Raw genomic sequence first — 17,059 nt, 5'->3', positions numbered from 1 at the left:
GGAGTTTTTATCATCAATGGAGGTGAATTCATTCTTCTCACCGAGAAGATGGAGCACTACAGGGCAGTGACTAACTTAGTTGCCTTATCAGCCTTTCAGGTTTATGGATAACAGGACTGCTTAAGGGAAACCAGGCAGCCATGTGTGGGACTGACAGCTGTAGAGATTCTTGCAACGGCTGCATTGATCAGGATGTAACAACTGTAAAGACCATTGCAGATTGAAATACGGGGCTTTGTGATTTTTTCTTTTTGTTTATTTACTGAAGTTCCTGTAATATGGTGGATATTGCCTGCACAAAAGAATATGTGCAACCCAAGCATATGACACACCCCCAAAGATTTCGGTATATTAATAGATGTCATCATCTACACGGTTCTTCTCTCCATAGTAGATGGCAGCATGGTCTAAAAAAACTGATATTTTTTCATCTCTTAAACAATGTTCTGAGATCTTTAGTATAACTGAGGCTGATATTAGTTAAAGGAAGAGTTAATGAATTATGTTAGGGTTAAATAAAAAATTGTTCTTACATGTTTATTGCCATAAACAGCTATGTTTTTTGATTACTCAGTCATTATTTGGTTAGTGAGAGCACCACAAAGCCTGAGCCTTAGGCTAGGACCCCAGTGCTCCAGACCAGGGCTGCTCAGCTGAGGTTTATGAAGCCCAGGGAGGGGAGGGCATTGTACTGATGTCTGCTAGCTGGGACCTGTGTGCTGGCTCCAGGTCCGGCCGGTCAGTGGGACCCCACGCACTGCCTTGCTGGGCTAGCAATGAGGCACTGCACCACGGCTGCTCCCCGAGGGCTCAAGAGACTGTAAGAAACGCAGGGCTGCCTGCAGGAGGCATCACATGTCAGGACAAGGCACAGGAAAAATGGGCTTGTGGTCCAGTTCCAGACTGAAGTTCTCCACTAGATTGCCCTCTTCTGAACAGGTGGAGGCCAACATTGCCACAGTTCATAATCCATAACCCATACCCCTTCTGCTCATGAGCCTGGATGCCATAATCTGCTTATATCTGTTAATTCTTTGTACTCCATCGCAAAGAGAGCCTTAATGTAAGCTGTGACACTAAGATGGATGTTATGGAAGGAAAGGCGAATCAACCCATTCGTGATTCACAAACGATCTGGGAAATCACAAAAGATTTATGTTGTCCATGAATGACTTGCTAAACCACATTATGTGAAGATTGCAATCATTTAGCTGCTGACTATGCAGCAGGACACCTTTTGTTACCCATGAGAATTTTTTATTTGAGGTAGAGCGTGAAATAGTCATGTGAAAACACGAGTGTATGCAAACTACCGTTCGTCAGAAAAAGGGAAATTTAGTCATATATTTGGCAGTCATTTCCCCTTTTTTGGGAAATCCAAATACATATTTTTTCTCTCTCTCTGTGTCTCTGTTTCTCTCATCCTCACTCTACGGAAGGAAAGAAAGGTGGTTCTAAAATGTCATTTGGTTCTGACACAAATCTGATTGGGCAACAAGAGACAAGTTTCCGCTGTGTCTTGAGCTAAACCCTATATAAGATCCTCACTAGCAATTTTCAGTTGTGTATCTTTTCATGAGAAGCTAATGGCTAAAAGACTGCAGAACCACAGGTAAGTGAATCTGACGGAAATTTGAGAATGAAAACCTCCCCTAAACCCTCAGATTGTGTGGGGCTTATGGAGATTGCTAGATACTAAACCAAAGGGACCGGAAAGCTCTGAATGAAGTAACCAAGTATTTTCATCAGGCAAAGGATCTAACGAGAGAGAAACTCCCCTGTTACAGGGTTACATGTGAACCATGGGGCTTGTTAACGCCGCAGACAAAGCCCCTAGCACCTAGTCCAGGTGTAGCCCTGAGAGGGGCTACAGCTCCATGCCAATGCCCTGGAAACCCTGGCAGATCTAGCGGTAGGGGAGACGACCCATGGTTACGAAACAGTATTATTGAGCAAGAGGTTGGCTTTATGGTGTTGTAGAGAGGACAATAAGCTGGAAATAGTTTATTATAGTCAAACCATCAGATGTCAGATGAATATAGCTACTAGAACAGGGAGAAATTTGGATTAAAACTGCATTATAAATATGAGCATGATGGGATATACAGAAGATGCCTGAAGGTGAGTACCTATGAATATGACTGTGTTATATTGATAGAAATATGGTTTTGCTTTTGGATAGAATTTGAAGTAGTTGTCCAGTCATTTATTATTCATCCTATGGGACAATCATAGTGTTAGGCTAATGTTAAATGCATGCAATTTACATTTCTGTATATAAAATGGAAATAGTCTGTATCACGTGCATGTGTGTACTATATTGCACATAAACACCTTACATAGAGCATAAACTGGTTCCTATATGTAGCATGTTTTATATATTTTTGCCTGTGGTACACTGAGATAACACACAATCAATCAACTGAGTAGCAGCAGTTGAAATCTCGTGGCAGAGCAGAAAGCATTCAGTGATGTACGCAGAAGCTGCCTTGCCCATGTCAGGCCAATACAGATGACAATTCATGAATAACTGGCAGCAGATAGCTTTGTTTTCCCTTAGTGTCACCTTGTCTGATTTTTAGGACAAGTTGTTCAGGGGTTTCCTCATCTTTTTTTTAGCACAGGTGGTAATAGTGTCCATGCTGAAAACTCACTTGCGTACCAACAGCAAGATGGGGGTGTGTGCCATGGGAGTCAAAGTTTTTTGTCCCAAGGGAAACATTTGTTGGAGACTTTGAAAGCTTGGCTCTGGTTATAGCAGGAAGTTTGCCTGCAGCCTGATCTACGCTAGCTGGCCTACTTTGGTAGCCACAGTGGGGAAGATAAAGTGACACAGGATTTAATGAGGTCCGTACAACCTTGGGAGACACCTGAAGTGACTGCTTAAGAGAGGTAAAGTCTATTCTGCTGCATCTTTGCTCCTGTGTTCACCCAAGCTGCTACACTACAGCTAACTCGAAGCAGCTGACCTGCACCTCAGTCACATCTTGTTGCAAAATAAGCAGAGCTAGACTTTTCCACCCGTAGCTGTTGCACTGAAAAGCCGTGGGGACAGCAGCATCTTGTGGTATGTTGTTTGCATCTCCTGGAGTGAAAGGAAAGGAACAGAAGTGATGTGTTTGTGCCACACCAGATGCTCTTAGTCCACAAGTCAGCCTCCATAAACTAGGGATGAAGAAGACTTTCTGCTCACTAAGCGTGAACCAAAGCTCACCAGGTCTGGAGTGAGGAAAAGGGCAGTTAACTCTGAAGTTAATGTTCAGTATTTTCATTGTATTTTCTGTCTTGTAATAAACTTCCCTGTAGATTTCAAGACATTTTACCTCAGTCTTCTCCTTCTGATTTCCTCTGGGAAAAAATGCGTGGGCTTTTCTTTGTCCTGGTGATGTACACAGCAGGCGCCTCCACTTTCAGACTCCACCAAATCAAAAGCACAGGTAAGGGCGTGCTTTTTGTTTTTTTTTCTGTCTCCCTCTCCCATTTTTTTAATGTGCCTGTCTAACAGTAATGTAAAAATATCTCTGATTTATATAGAAAACTGCCCAGATCACACCGTGTTTTTCACACACTACTATGAACTGCATGGAGAACCTGTGGTTCTGAAATGCCCTTCCCCCAGATACAAACATTTGGATTTTTCTGCCTTGACCCCTAATATCACATGGTATAAAAATGGTTCGAACCCCATGATATCAGAAAGAGATGAAGATCCAAGAATCTGGGCAAAAGGAGATGCACTCTGGTTTTTACCAGCAATGCTAGAAGACTCAGGAGTATATATCTGCACCAGAAGGTGGGTATTTAAAAGAAACTCCAGTGCACTAACAAGATGACTATGTCTAAAATACATTAGCTTGATTCTGAACTCCAGTTATGTTCAGAGCATGTCTGAATAAGACCATTTCCTCACCGACTTTATTAGGGAAAAAAATGTGGCGTCAGAACTCTTAAACACATTGTGTGTCTCCTATAGATACATACACTGAAATCTGGATAAATCGTGACACAGTATTGCCACTCTGGCTACAGTCTCACAACAATACAGTCTACAGAGAGTTTGTTCTAGCCTATTTATGAGCCTCAGGGCTATGGCAAGCGGGGACATGCTGCGGGCAGTGGATTCTGCAGAACACAGCCCTCATGTTACAGCTCCAGACAAGCAAATGGCCTTGTTTGCACTTCAGATTGCCTTACGAAGCATGTACCGAGGCACGGTGGCTCTGCAGTGGCTTCCTTCTTCCCTCTTCCTTATCCCTGAGCTTTACTTTTCTTCTGCTTCACATTTTAAACCAGCATTTGATTGCTTTGGTATTGCTGGAAGATCTTTCATGAGACCTGATGTGTATTTACTAGACTGGTACCAGACTTGTGATATTGCAGTGGGCTGAGACTTGAGCCATGGCTTTTTTTCAGCCCTATCGGTCATTTTTTTCTGAGTGTTTACAATCTGACAGCCCATTGTACAGTTTCGAAAGAGGTACCAGGGTCTGGATTTGGGGGGGGACTGAGGAAGGCAAAAACGCTTGTCACCATTAGAGCCTGAACTCCAGAAGGTGTCCCAGGTCCTTGTCCCCTGCCAGCTCCTCCATCCAGTCAGCCTCCCAGTACACCCCTGGGAACTGGCACCTTGCTCTGGGGTCTATAGTGGAAAACATGTCACTACATCCCCGGAGCTGCCTGTGTTTCCTTGCTGGCAAGGCACACCTCATGAGTGATGTGAGTCAGCAAGTAGAAGAGAGGGACAGGCAGAACTCAAGTTAATAAACCATGCTCAGCATATTGGGTTGGCCTTTCCACATGTTTCAGCAGTGATTGCAGTGGTGGGGCAGAAGAGAAGACTTTGATAGTGAGGCCAGAATAACAAAAGGTTGCAAATACTGTCCTAGAGCAGAGGGTAGTTGCCTGAGACCTTCAAGGGTGCTTTTTAATCCTCTTTTTGGACTATTCTGCCTCAGTTCCTCAACCTATAACACTGCGGCAGTGTTACTGACAACTATAGTAAAATGCTGTGAAACTTGTTTGAAAAAGATACGCAAGAGTGGAGTACATAGCTTCATCACCAGCATTACTGCAGGATTAATAAAGTACTAAAAAATTGTATTTCTTTTGCAAATCATGCCACAGGGAAGCCATCACATTTTTTTTTTTTCAACACTCTGTAAAATGAGGGTAGAAGCAAACTATCCCAGATCTCTGCTTCTGCTGAGCAAGTATTTTGGATTTGGATGTCCGACCTGTAGGCGACAGCCAGCCCCAGTGCCCCAGCAGTAGTGTGAGTCTGCCTGCTCGCAGCCCCCCGGGCCTCCTGGCTTTGCTGGGCCCCACAGGGGTCAGGCACTGCCCTGGGTGAAGGCATCTCTGAGGCAGGCTTTCAGAGGTCAGAAAGGACATGGTTTAAGAACCTATCATCTCTCCCAGTTTGGTCCTCCTTGAGACTGGAAGAAATTGTCACCTGGGGTGAGAAAGTTAAATATTGTAAAACTTTCAAGGCAGGAATGCCTTCTTTTCCGTGCAAAATAATATAGGCTCACAGAAATGCTTACTGGTTGTGCAATAGTAACTGCAGATGTATTTTAATACATGCTTCAAGCTTTTTATTTCATCTTTAGGTCCCAATCATTAGGGTTTTCACAGTCAAGACCTCTTTCAAAGAAATGGTGGAGGGTTCATGACACATCTGCTACTGTTTAGGCAGACATGTTCCCCCTCCTTGCAAAATTAAAATCATGCCTTAGCCTAAGGGTGCACAGCAAGCTTGGTGTACAGAAAAGAAAAGGAAAGGAAAGGAAAGGAAAGGAAAGGAAAGGAAAGGAAAGGAAAGGAAAGGAAAGGAAAGGAAAGGAAAGAACAAGACTGAAGATCCAAGGCGGACATGTGTCAGCAACATGTTTAGATTACTCCAAAAAAACCAGCACCAGTGATTTTCCAGATTCCCTCCTGGTATGATCTCGGTCTTGGCCTCTTAGAAACAGCTAAGGAGGGAAAGGGAGCCAGGAGGAAACCAAGGGTGTCACTCGAGTTCCCCTTGTCACTGGTGGGTGCTCACCTCTCCCCACTCTGTCTGCAGGAACTCCTCCTACTGCGCCGCGGTCTCCATCCACCTCACGGTCGTGGAGAAAACAGCTGCTCAGGAGATTGCCTATCGCCAAGTCCTCTTCACTTTCACCTCTGGAAAGATCGTTTGCCCTGACCTGTGGGATTTTACACCAAACAGGACAAGCTTGGAGCTCAAGTGGTACAAGGTAGAACTTTCACCTCTTTGTGCAAAGCCTCATCCCATCCTGTTTGTAAAGGCACATACATCTCCGCTTTCTGCTTCTCCTGAACATGATGTTGTTAAAGCCATGAGCACAGCATAATATACTAGGAATTTTGGGGCAGATGTATATATTTTAAGAGAGAATCTCTATAGTGGACTCAGCACAGGGTGAAGTGCTCCACATGTTATATGCTCTCACAGGCAGTGTAACTATTTTTAAGGCTGGATTACCTACCCTGACTCCAGGGTTTGCCACTTCAGATTAGACCCTTCTCTTTGGTGCTATGCTTCTTTTTATGGCCCCTCTAGTGAATCCCACAAAGTAGGGCCGCCCAGTGATGTTTCCCTCGTGTGAGCTGTTCAGGTGGGGTAGCTTTCATTAATCAACTGGGACACAGCATTTGGAAATACTAGATTCATCACACAGTGCTTATGGTGTTCCCTTGCCTGACTTGCCAGTCCATGGCTTTTCAAGTAAGCAAGCCTGGTTCTGCCTGTAAGGTCAAATATCCTTCACTTGATCATCTTCAGCTGTACAATCTCGCACTGGACAGCACGGGATTCTTCTTCTTATACTTCCATAATACCATGGTTTAGCTTTTATTTACACTCCCACTATGATCGTATGCTCTCCCTCATGCAGCAATCATTCTCACCATAGGATGCAATGCCTAGGCTGGCCTCATTCAGCAGTGCCTATGGCATGATTGGTACCATACCAGCAAAATGTCTGCGCTCTGGACTCCCTTCAGAAGCAGGCTATAACCCACTTACTTACTAACCTAAGTGAAAGGCTGCCGCCCTCAACATGGTTCTGGCTACAACTGTCAATAAGAGCTAGCCTGCCTTCATGGAGCAGGAACATCACTGCTCCTAGCAGGGCTCTAACCCATGTATAAACAGAGCCTTAGTTATACAGAGCAGGAATTTATCACAGTTTATGAGATCATGTAGGGTAACTAATAGTTTTGTGAAACCTGCATGACTACTAAAATGTATTTATCTTAGAAGAATGGCTTGGAATATTACTCTTATGAGGTCATGTATGGAAAGTAATAGTGTTGTGAAAACCTTTACCGTTACTAAAATGGTTTTGTCTTAGAAGAATGTGTTAGCTGACTACTCTTAGGAGAACTCAGTAAAGAGCCTATTATATCTTTTCCACCCTAAAATGTCCATTTTATTGAAAAGCTGTACACACATTATAGATATAGACTAAAACAGAGATTCTTCACACTTCATGTAGTGCCTCAGAGCATTTTAGAGACGGATACATGTTTGAGGAACTTGCCCTTTGGTAGGAAAGTGGAACTGCTCAGATTTCCCAGAGATAAGTGAACTTTTAATAGCAGAGAGGCAAGGATAAGTAGTTTTGCCTGGAAGTTACACAGGGTGTAACCACATCTGTCATCTGAGCCATAACACCAGTTGCTGTCCTTCCTCCAGGGTGCTCGGCCTTTGGAAGACGACGATGAAAAATTCGTAATTCTGAGAGGTTCGACCGCTCTGATCATGACTTCTGTGCTACCAACAGACGCTGGCTATTACACCTGCAAGATGTCATTTCCATATGAAGGTGTCGTGTATGAAATCACCAGAACAATTCAGCTGGAGACCGTTGGTAAGTACTGACACCTTAACACATTACAGCACTGAAGGAAACCTGTTGTTTGTCAACGAAACTCGGGAGAGGAACTGACGCTTGGCCTCTCAGCGCTGCCAAGGCAGGGGGAGGCCGCGGGTGCTTGGGCACTGACCGGTTTCCCGCAGCACCCCGGCAGGGCGGGGGTCGCCCCTTCGCCTGACCCGCGGCAGATTTGCGGGAGGCAGAACTCGGTGTTGCCAGCACCTGTGGCCGTTAAACCGCATAATGTATGTCCTGGGGGGGCGGGGGGGCGTGTCACTGCAGAAGACCTCAGAGGGCCTAGGAAAGCGAACGTTTAACGCTCGCTCAGGACGCGGGAAAGCCGGTATTTCGCAAACGGGTGAAACCGGCCCGCCCCGCCCAGCCGGGCGCTGCTGCGCCCAGCGGCCAGCAGGGGGCGGGCGTGCCCCGGCGCCGCCCGCCCCGCCCCGCCCCTCCCGGGCCCCGCCCCCGGCCCCGCCCCTCCCGCCCCCGGGGAGGTGCCGACCCGGGCCGGGGGCGAGTGCGGGGCCGGGGGCCGCCCGGGAAGGAGGCGACCGGGGGGTGGGGACTGCTGGCCGCCCGTGGAAGTGGCGGTTGAAAGCTGAACGCCTGGCTGGCGTGGGAGTGCTGAGGGCGTAGTTTTCGGTCATGCACACGGCCGTTCTCCGCTTCAGCTTGTGGCTGCGCTGCTTTTTGCAAGTATGAAATGGGGGTGCAAGCATCGCGGCGCTCACCGCTCATAGAAAGGACCGGCCTTAGTGCCTCCCCTTACTGTTGCTTCCAAACGGCGCTCCGCAGCCATAAATTCCTCAGGGGGCAGCACATGACTTGCTTTCGGGATCAAGCTGTGGAGTCGATCCTATCTATCCCCACAAACACAGACCTCTGGGCTTGAAATCGGAATTTCTCTCTTTGCCAGTGGGCTTAATAATCAAATGTTTTACTAGGAGATGAAAGATGTTGAGCGACATGGCACATTTGTATTTATAGTTCTGGGGCAATGCCCAAATTTTCTGTGGTGCTAGCACTGACTCCCTGTCTCTCTCCAGAACAAGAAAAGAGAATTACCCCAATAATTGTGTATCCAACACAAAAGACGACATCAGCTGCTCTCGGTAAGGCCCAGCGTTCTTTTTGGAAACATCTAATCAGAGCAAAATTAGAGCAGGTCCTCTTACAGTGTAATTTGTTGGCATAAATTGTCGTATTTCTTTTGATTTCAATTACATTAGCTGAGGGTTGCTGCTGGAGTAGTTTTTCCTTCTTATTATCTACAACTAGATGCTCTCTTTCATGTAGGAGAAGCTACAGAAATGCTGTAAGTTTTAGCCTCTGACAAAGCAAGAAAAGCATGTTTTTACCCTTAGATCAGCTGCTCAGAGTTCCCCTTCACTAAGAACTATTTGTTTTCAATATTCCCTCAAATTGATCTAGGTTGTCTGGTGGCTTTGAATGAGCCACCTAGCTCTTTGGGAGGAGACATTTTTCATTGCTTTTTACTGCTTGAACTAGACAGTTGTTGTTAGTTAGAAAGTACCTTGATAGGATCTCAATTTTTCTTTGAAGATTATATTATGACAACAAATTCCTGTTGCACTTCCTCTTCCCAGAAAATGCCAGGTATATTTTACACTAAGCTTTTTTAACTTTGGTACTATATACACAGCTGTGTCCTATGATGTCTTAGTTTTCCCTGCCACTTTTCTTTCCAGCAGTGTAGGACTACCAAGTCATTTTTTTTTCCCTATCTAGCCCTGTGGAGTGTTTTATATCCCTTTTGTCACCATCTGCACAGATATAATAATAAAATTGTATGCATTATTGAGCCCTGTGTTTTCCATATAATATAGATATGTACCAGTCCGAAGGCTCTTTGTCCTCAGCTCTGAGTTACAGTAATTGTGGCAACATTTCCGAATTTTTGCACGATCACTTTATCTCTGGAGGTCCCACCTTGAGCTGAATGTCCCTGCCCACAGCACCTCTGAGTGAAGCTACACTGCTGGCTAATGCAGTTGCTCCTGGGTGGTAAATCAAACCCTGCCCTTTGGGCTGCAGTACGTCAGAAGGAGCGAGGCCACAAGAACACAGCTTTGCCTCCTGAGGAATGTGTCTAGTGCAAGAGTTGCTGACTGTTGCAATGGGAAAATAATTTGGTTAGCAGCGAGAAAGACTGCCAGACTGAAGGGTCTTGCTGCCAAAGAACAGGGGATCAAAAGCAATCTGGGGCTTAACTTCAGTTTTGAATGTAGCGGTGTTCGATATATGGGAGCTTGATCTCCCACTGGAGATGTTGGTTTTCACCAAGAGAAAGAGTAGTTCTCCATATGTATCCAAATGTTTTTTTTAAACTTTCTTTTACCACCAGGCTCCAAGATGACTCTCCCATGCAAAGTGTTTGTTGGCCTGAGCAGCCACGTCCATACCGACGTGGAATGGCTAGCAAATGACACCACCGTCGACGTGGTTTACAAGCGAAGCAGAATTACAGAGGGGGAACGACAGTAAGTCTGGCTGAAAGTATTTCCTTGTGCTTGTTGTTTTAACCTGCAGTGTTACAGCGGTTCTCTGTGCAGCTGAATGCCAGGTAATGAAATGGGATATGGACAGATCTGAAGTGAAGGGGAAAGCTGAGAAAAAAACAGGCAGGCAAGCAAAAAAACCCCAACCCAGGCAGTGTTAAATCAATTCTTTATCTCTGGTTTTTATTCATGGTATACTGCAAATGAGCCAACTTCAAGGTTTAAACTTGAAGCACATTTTCATGGGCAGCTGAGCTGATGTAAGAGCTGACTGCAGTGGAAAGCAATGGGACTTGATCCTTCCCAGTGCTTCTCTTATCTCTCTCCTTGTCCTGTGCCAGCAAAACAGCAACATCCTCTCCCTGTCTTTGATGAGGTTCTCTGAACACACTAAGACAACAGAAAACTATCCAGTGGTTTGTTTTTTGTTGTGTTTTTTTTTTTTTTTTAATATCATTGTTTTTCCCCTTAGGGTTGTTCTTTTCCACATTAGTGAGTTAAAGTGACTCACAGAGACGCCCAGCGAGTGCCAGAGCTGGCGCCAGGGAAGCACTGGGGGGGATGCTGGTGGGAGGGAGAAGCAGGATGTCCCACATCCTCTTGCCCTGATCCATGGTCTCTCCCCGTCTTGCGGAGCCTTCTCTCAGCTGCCTCATAGCTGCATGCCTCAAGGCTTTTCCCGCTAGGAAAGGAGGGAAAAGATCTGCTTTCTGTACCTGCCACATGTCACCTGAGCAGCGCTAACTCGCTACATTCAGGCATGCGCCTAGTGCTTTAGCAAGTGTGAGGTAAACCTACCGGCTGCAATCTCTTCGATGAGGTCCAAGTCGGCGTGTTTTATATCTCCTTTGATGAAACTGAGCATCCACAAAGATCATCACCCTCACCTGGGTCACAGTGGCTCTGCCGGTACTGGTGGACAGAGCCGGGAAGGTTCCTGGGCTCTGGGATGCCATTGCCTCTGCTGTTAATGGTTAGACTGGTCACTCACCAGCTAGCATCTTCCCAAAGAGCTCCTGGCTGCCGATTAGGATTTAGCATGGGGCAGGGACCATTTCCAACAGAGTTTGGGGATGTGACATCCCTATTTTGAGGGACAAGAGTGTTTAATAGTTATGGATGTGAGCTGGTTTTGGCCATTTGTGGCCATCAGTGCCAGACAACAACCTGGCCATGTTTAGTTTATTGCACAGCTGCAGCCAGCGGTAACACGGTAAGTCAGCTGTATGCCCAAGCCCTTATGTGTTTTCACATTCCCCACAGCATGATTGAGACCATTAATTTATAATGTTGTTTACATGGATCAGTGACAGTACGTTAAACCTGTGGTCAGGAGCCGTAAAATGTACTGTGGCTATAGTCTCTGCAGGCTTTAGAATAGAGCAGCACATGTACTTTCTTACTTGGACTTTAACAATTATTTTTATTATTACCATCACTATCATTATTACTGTTACCTATTATTATACAGTTGCACAAGGACAGGGACCATGCCAGCTAGGGCTCACGTGGAGCCTGCGGTGTGTGAGACACCGCAGTTCTGCTGGAAGCCCTCAGAATGGCAGCACGGCAAAACAGGTCAAATGCCCCCGGGAAAACAAATTTCCCACAGAAATCTCTGGCAAAGAACCCACCGCCGTGTTGCTGCCTTCCTGCGGTACAGTCCTCGGAGGAGCACCCAGGGAACTCCATTGCCGCAGCGCATAACAGGCTCATGCTCAGATCACTAAATAGCAGCTGGACAAATTCTCCAGCAATGACTAAGAGATATCAAGAGACAATGTTTGACTGAAGCTAGAAAACCACTTTTGAATAGTTGGACTGATGAAACAATCAGGTTGAAATAAGCTGGAAACCTCCTAGACAGTTTCTTGTATTGAGCGCTTGGCTTTGGGCACGTGATAGACAGGAATGGTGGTTCAGTTTGCTGAGTGAGCATCTGCAGGGTTATGTTCTCCGTATGTCCTCTTCCAGCTGATAGTAAGAATTAATCTCAGAAATGAATAGGTGGTCAGAGAGAAGGAATTAGGTCCTTCCACGATGCTGTGTGGAGAGCTCGAAGATATACAGAATTCTGCTTGCCTTTCTTCCCTCCCTTTATTTTTGCAAGACAGATCCTGTTCTTTTTTTCCTGGAAGATTCGAGAAGTGCAGGACAGGTACTGACTGCTGAGGCTCAAATAGTTGGCACAACTGGGCTGGAAGACACAGGTGTCTTCTAATGCCTAGGGGCTAGTTCAGAAATGAACAAATATCCAATGCATTTTCTTGTGATGTGCTGTTAGAATGAACACATCAAACAGAGAAAAGCCAGCTTATAAAAGGACTTAACATTACATTTTTCTTTTTCTTCCAGAGAAATTGTAGAAAATGGTGAAAACTTCATTGAAGTGCCACTGATTTTTGATTCTGTTGAAGAAGTGGATTTTTACACAGACTTTACGTGTCTGGCCCAGAACAGATATGGATACCAAGCACAGCCAACAAGGGTCAAGCAGGAAGGTAACTAGTTTGACTTCTTATTTGGAATAATTGTTATCATTATTCTAATGCTAAATTATCATCCAAGCCTTTTATACTGTCAATGCCAGTATCGGGATGAATTATTGCCTGGGGAAAAAATGGTTGCCTCTTTCACCTGTCGACTTTGGAATAGCCTGTTCACAAAATACAATTTCTGTGGGTCATTCAATGACATTTTCTGCAGGAATAAGGATCTGTGCTTGTATATCTGTTCATTGGGTAGGGCCCAAATTTAGCTACACTTTGGGAAATTATGGCCTCAGGGAGACTACTGGCAAACTCCCATTGGGTGCTGCAGGGCCAGATCTCCTCCAGTTTCTCAACAAGTAGGAAAAAAAGAAGACAATACCAGAATAAAGATCAAAGTGTTCTTTCTCCTCATGCACAGACTGCCGCTAAAATAACAAGAAGTGTAAGTTATGATGGGTGTTGTTATTTTGGCTCCTAGTGATGGGAAGAGAAGCCCTAAGCTGAGTGCAATTAATGTTGCAGTTTGATAGACCATTGGCCAAGAACCAGCTGTAAAAACAATGTGAAGCAATGGTAATTGTTTCTTTGCATGACACTGATGAATCACCAAAGCTTGCTCACACTGTCTTAGAAAGGCACATGAACATTTACAGTCTTCATTATGAGTTATAACTCATGACTCGCTTGAGCATCCTATGATGAGGGATTTGTACTCATTTGCTAGGTGATGTGCTGCCCTCGTTTTCCATGAGCTACACAGGTCACAGGACAGAGGAGGCAATCCATGAACCAATATAGGCTGGAATAATCCAAAATGGTCTGGGTGGACACTGGTCTTGGAAATTAGCTGTCTTTTGGGAAAAAGCTCAGAGTCTTGGCTTGATCATTAGTAATTTATAGGGCGCTCTGTATGAGAAAACTCTTCACAGAGCTTGAGGGCAGACTGGCTGTTATGTACTCCCTCGCCACGCGGTGCTTTTATTTCCTGCTTGGAGTGTCTCTGAGTTTCCCAGAGTGCTCAATCAATAGGCCTCTTCCTTTCACAGGTGATCAGCCCTGCTGGAAGGTTAACTTGCAGACATCCTTTGTATTGTGATTTCTCCTCTTCCTCCTTGAACTTAGAGAACTATGTTCCTGGGAGGTGTTTTTGAAAATATTTCATTTCTTTACTTTTGCAGCTGTTGGCTTGTCCTGGTACATTGCAATGATTCCCATCGCATTGGCCGGCGTGATTGTAGGGGGGATATACATACACAAGTGCTGGAAGCAGAGAGCCGATAAAGGATAGACAATAGCAAAGGTTTAAAATCTCCTTTATTCTTCAACCGCCAACAGAACAAAAATCATCATGGCTCTCTTTCATGCGAGACACAGAGAGACATTTCAGACCAAACTGCTTTCCCAGCGGATTGATATATCAGCTATTTTCCTCTTCTCCAAGTCTTCTACGATCTGATTGAGTTATAAATATAAGTTTGCATTTTTATGCTGCCTAGATGCAGGAAACCTGCTTCTGTTATTTTGCAGCTAGGGTGCAATCTGTAGTGTTTTGGAACACAGAATATCAGGAATGTGCCCTGGATATGGGAAGGGTAGGGAAAGGGAGGTGCTTTCGCCCTTTCTCATTCCAATAGTCTTATTGTTTAAAAAAAAAAAAAAGGAAAAGAAAAACCCTAAAATCTAAAACCAGAAGCTAAGAAAGCTTGCTACAGAAGGACTATTCCACACTTGAGTGAAAATGCAGTTTTCTTAAGCATTCAAACTCATTTCATTTTACTTCAGTCTAAAACCAGCCACTTTTTTCCCTTTTCCAGAGCCAAATACAGTTGTCATGGCAACTGTATATCTACGAACTTTTCCACAGAAAATTGAACTTTTTTCACCATTTGGATTACTTAAGTGGACTGTCTCAGAATATCCCATCCCCAGGGATAACTACATCAGTGTACCAGATAATTGTACACTGGAGAATTCAGTTCCTTTTTAACTACCAGTGTCTCGTAGCTAGAGATTCATAGGCAGCTGTAACATGTTATTATCTTTGCCAAGAAAAGAATTTGGAGGGATGTTGTAGTGTTTTGAGAGTCAGTTGACTAATACAAAGTTTTATTCCTGGAAGTGATTGGACAGATTACCAGTAATAATGTACAGTCTTGCCCTTCTGTGCCTCTAACTCTTTCATGACTGGCCTGATTCTCCTCGCTGATACATATATAAAAGTCTGGCCTAGATTCCCATAAACAATGAGTCTGCACCAGTCTAAAGCTGATGCAGCTTCAGGAACCTTGTGTCCTTTAGATGGAAGTATGCAAATCGATTACTCATGATGCAAAACGCTGCCCATTAGGTTAATCTAACTGGATTCCAGTCTTGACATAAATCAGAGGGGAGCAATAGGTAATCAGTGACTATGTTGTACTTTGAGGATCAGAATGAGTAGAATGACTCAGTTACTTCCTCTTCCAAGAGATAACATATATGATGGCTGAGAAATAGTTCCATCATTTATAATATGTATTATCTTTGTCTGCATGGGAGGGGAAGAGATCCAGTCTTAGGGTCTAGATTGTTACAGACCCATAACTGACACCTCTCACAGACACCGAAGATAAAGCCTTTTTTTGGATAAACCAGCCCAGAGGTTTTTCAGTCTCTGTAGGAAAAAAATAATCAGGAAAAACGTTGGGTCCAAAGAAACAAATTGTGAAGAATGTTAGAACTGTGTGTCGTCCCACAAACTAGAGAAATGAACAACTCGCATCCATCTGAGAGAGGCCATAATCTAGTTCCTTTCCACCATCACTTATAGGTTCTGAGTTTAGCCTGATAAATATTTGGAAGGATTTTAAAGACCAGGATATGGCTTGAATTAAAAACCCCTTCAATCTATTAGCAAGAACCTTCACATTTTATGAGATTTAAGCCAAAGTCTCCCTTTAAATATTCTAAATGGTTGCTGTGAAGATAGAGTCACAGAGATTAGATTTCTGACACAGTCTGAGTCAACGACAACCAAACAAGACCACAGGGCTTACTGTTTCCAAGTGCAGGGTGTTAAAGATGATAATAAAGAATACATAAGTTTTATGGGGAGATGGAAAAAAGGTGGCTGCAAGTGTGGCAAACAGTCAATCCACTTGGATATCTGTTCTTTGAAGGAAGAAAACTATAGATGAACTGACCATTGCTGGAAGGAACATGACAAATGTTTTAGGTACATCAGGAATGCTCATTTTTATCAAGCAATTGCTAGTCTGTAACGAGAGAACAAATTCGGCTTGCCAATAAGTGTAACCTTTCAAAATGTGATTTGTTCTTCCTACCCATCTGTATCCTCCAAGAGTAGTGTGATAACACACCTGGCTGCAGGCGTGGGGTTGGGTTTCATGAAGTAGTGGAAAAGAAGTAGAACTTTTGGTATATGGAGTATTGATGCCATAAGAAAGTTAAATACCTCAGATCCTCCTCCAAACTAGAGAACGAGAAAGAAATGTGAATGTGAGATAAAAATTAGGCATACAGAGAACTGATGTTACATACTCAGTGGCATCTTGAATACAAGGGGAATGTAAAGAAACAAAGGTTTATCTTTTATGAAGTGATATTTGCTTCTCTGACTACTGGTATAGTAATATTCTGAAGGCTTTCATCACAGGTAGATTTGTTCAAATGAACTACATATAGTGTAAATGTTTTACAGGTAGACTTGAACAAGTGACCTACATAATGTAAACGTTTTACATTGATTTATATTGTTATAAACAAGGGTAACATGGTCTATATTGTTTTTGAAAAATGGAAAATGGAAAAATGAAAATGGAAAAAAAATAAAAAAACGCAAACAAAGTGCTGGTGTGTGAGTTGGGTGGGAAGGAAGATGTGAGATGGGTCTTTGGGGGTGGCAGCTCTTTCCCAGAGAGGTGTGATTTTTCCAGCGCTCTGCTGCAGAGGGGCTCGTCCCCCGGGGGTGCAGTGACCCCTGCTCTGCGGGGCTGCGGGATGAGCTCCGTCCTTCAGCTGCTTTTGCTCTCGCCCTGCAGCTGTGCCTTGTCACACCCAAGGGAGACCAAACCCTGACGGGACAAGCTCCTCTCCTCACTGCCACCACATTCACGGCTGTCCTTGCTCTGCAGTCCCCCAAGCCTCTGGACTCACTCTG

General features: G+C 44.4%; 1 protein-coding gene across 1 annotated transcript; it reads left to right on the top strand.

Moving 5' to 3' along the window:
* Nucleotides 1–1,586: 1,586 nt before the first annotated feature.
* IL1R2 (interleukin 1 receptor type 2) lies at nucleotides 1,587–16,558 on the top strand (the record flags this gene model as incomplete). The annotated part of the gene is made up of 9 exons (XM_082303953.1): nucleotides 1,587–1,612; nucleotides 3,307–3,437; nucleotides 3,535–3,793; nucleotides 6,068–6,242; nucleotides 7,706–7,880; nucleotides 8,936–9,001; nucleotides 10,255–10,390; nucleotides 12,764–12,909; nucleotides 14,079–16,558. The coding sequence occupies 9 exons, from the start codon at nucleotides 1,587–1,589 to the stop codon at nucleotides 14,186–14,188; spliced, it is 1,224 nt and encodes a 407-aa protein (XP_082160079.1). The 3' UTR covers nucleotides 14,189–16,558.
* Between the last annotated feature and the right edge of the window lie 501 nt (nucleotides 16,559–17,059).

This window comes from Platalea leucorodia (genome assembly GCF_965183815.1).
Source record: "Platalea leucorodia genome assembly, chromosome: 2".
NCBI classification, from domain to species: domain Eukaryota; kingdom Metazoa; phylum Chordata; class Aves; order Pelecaniformes; family Threskiornithidae; genus Platalea; species Platalea leucorodia.
Note: the sequence above shows the minus strand (reverse complement) of the source record. Positions and strands in the feature narration are given on the sequence as shown.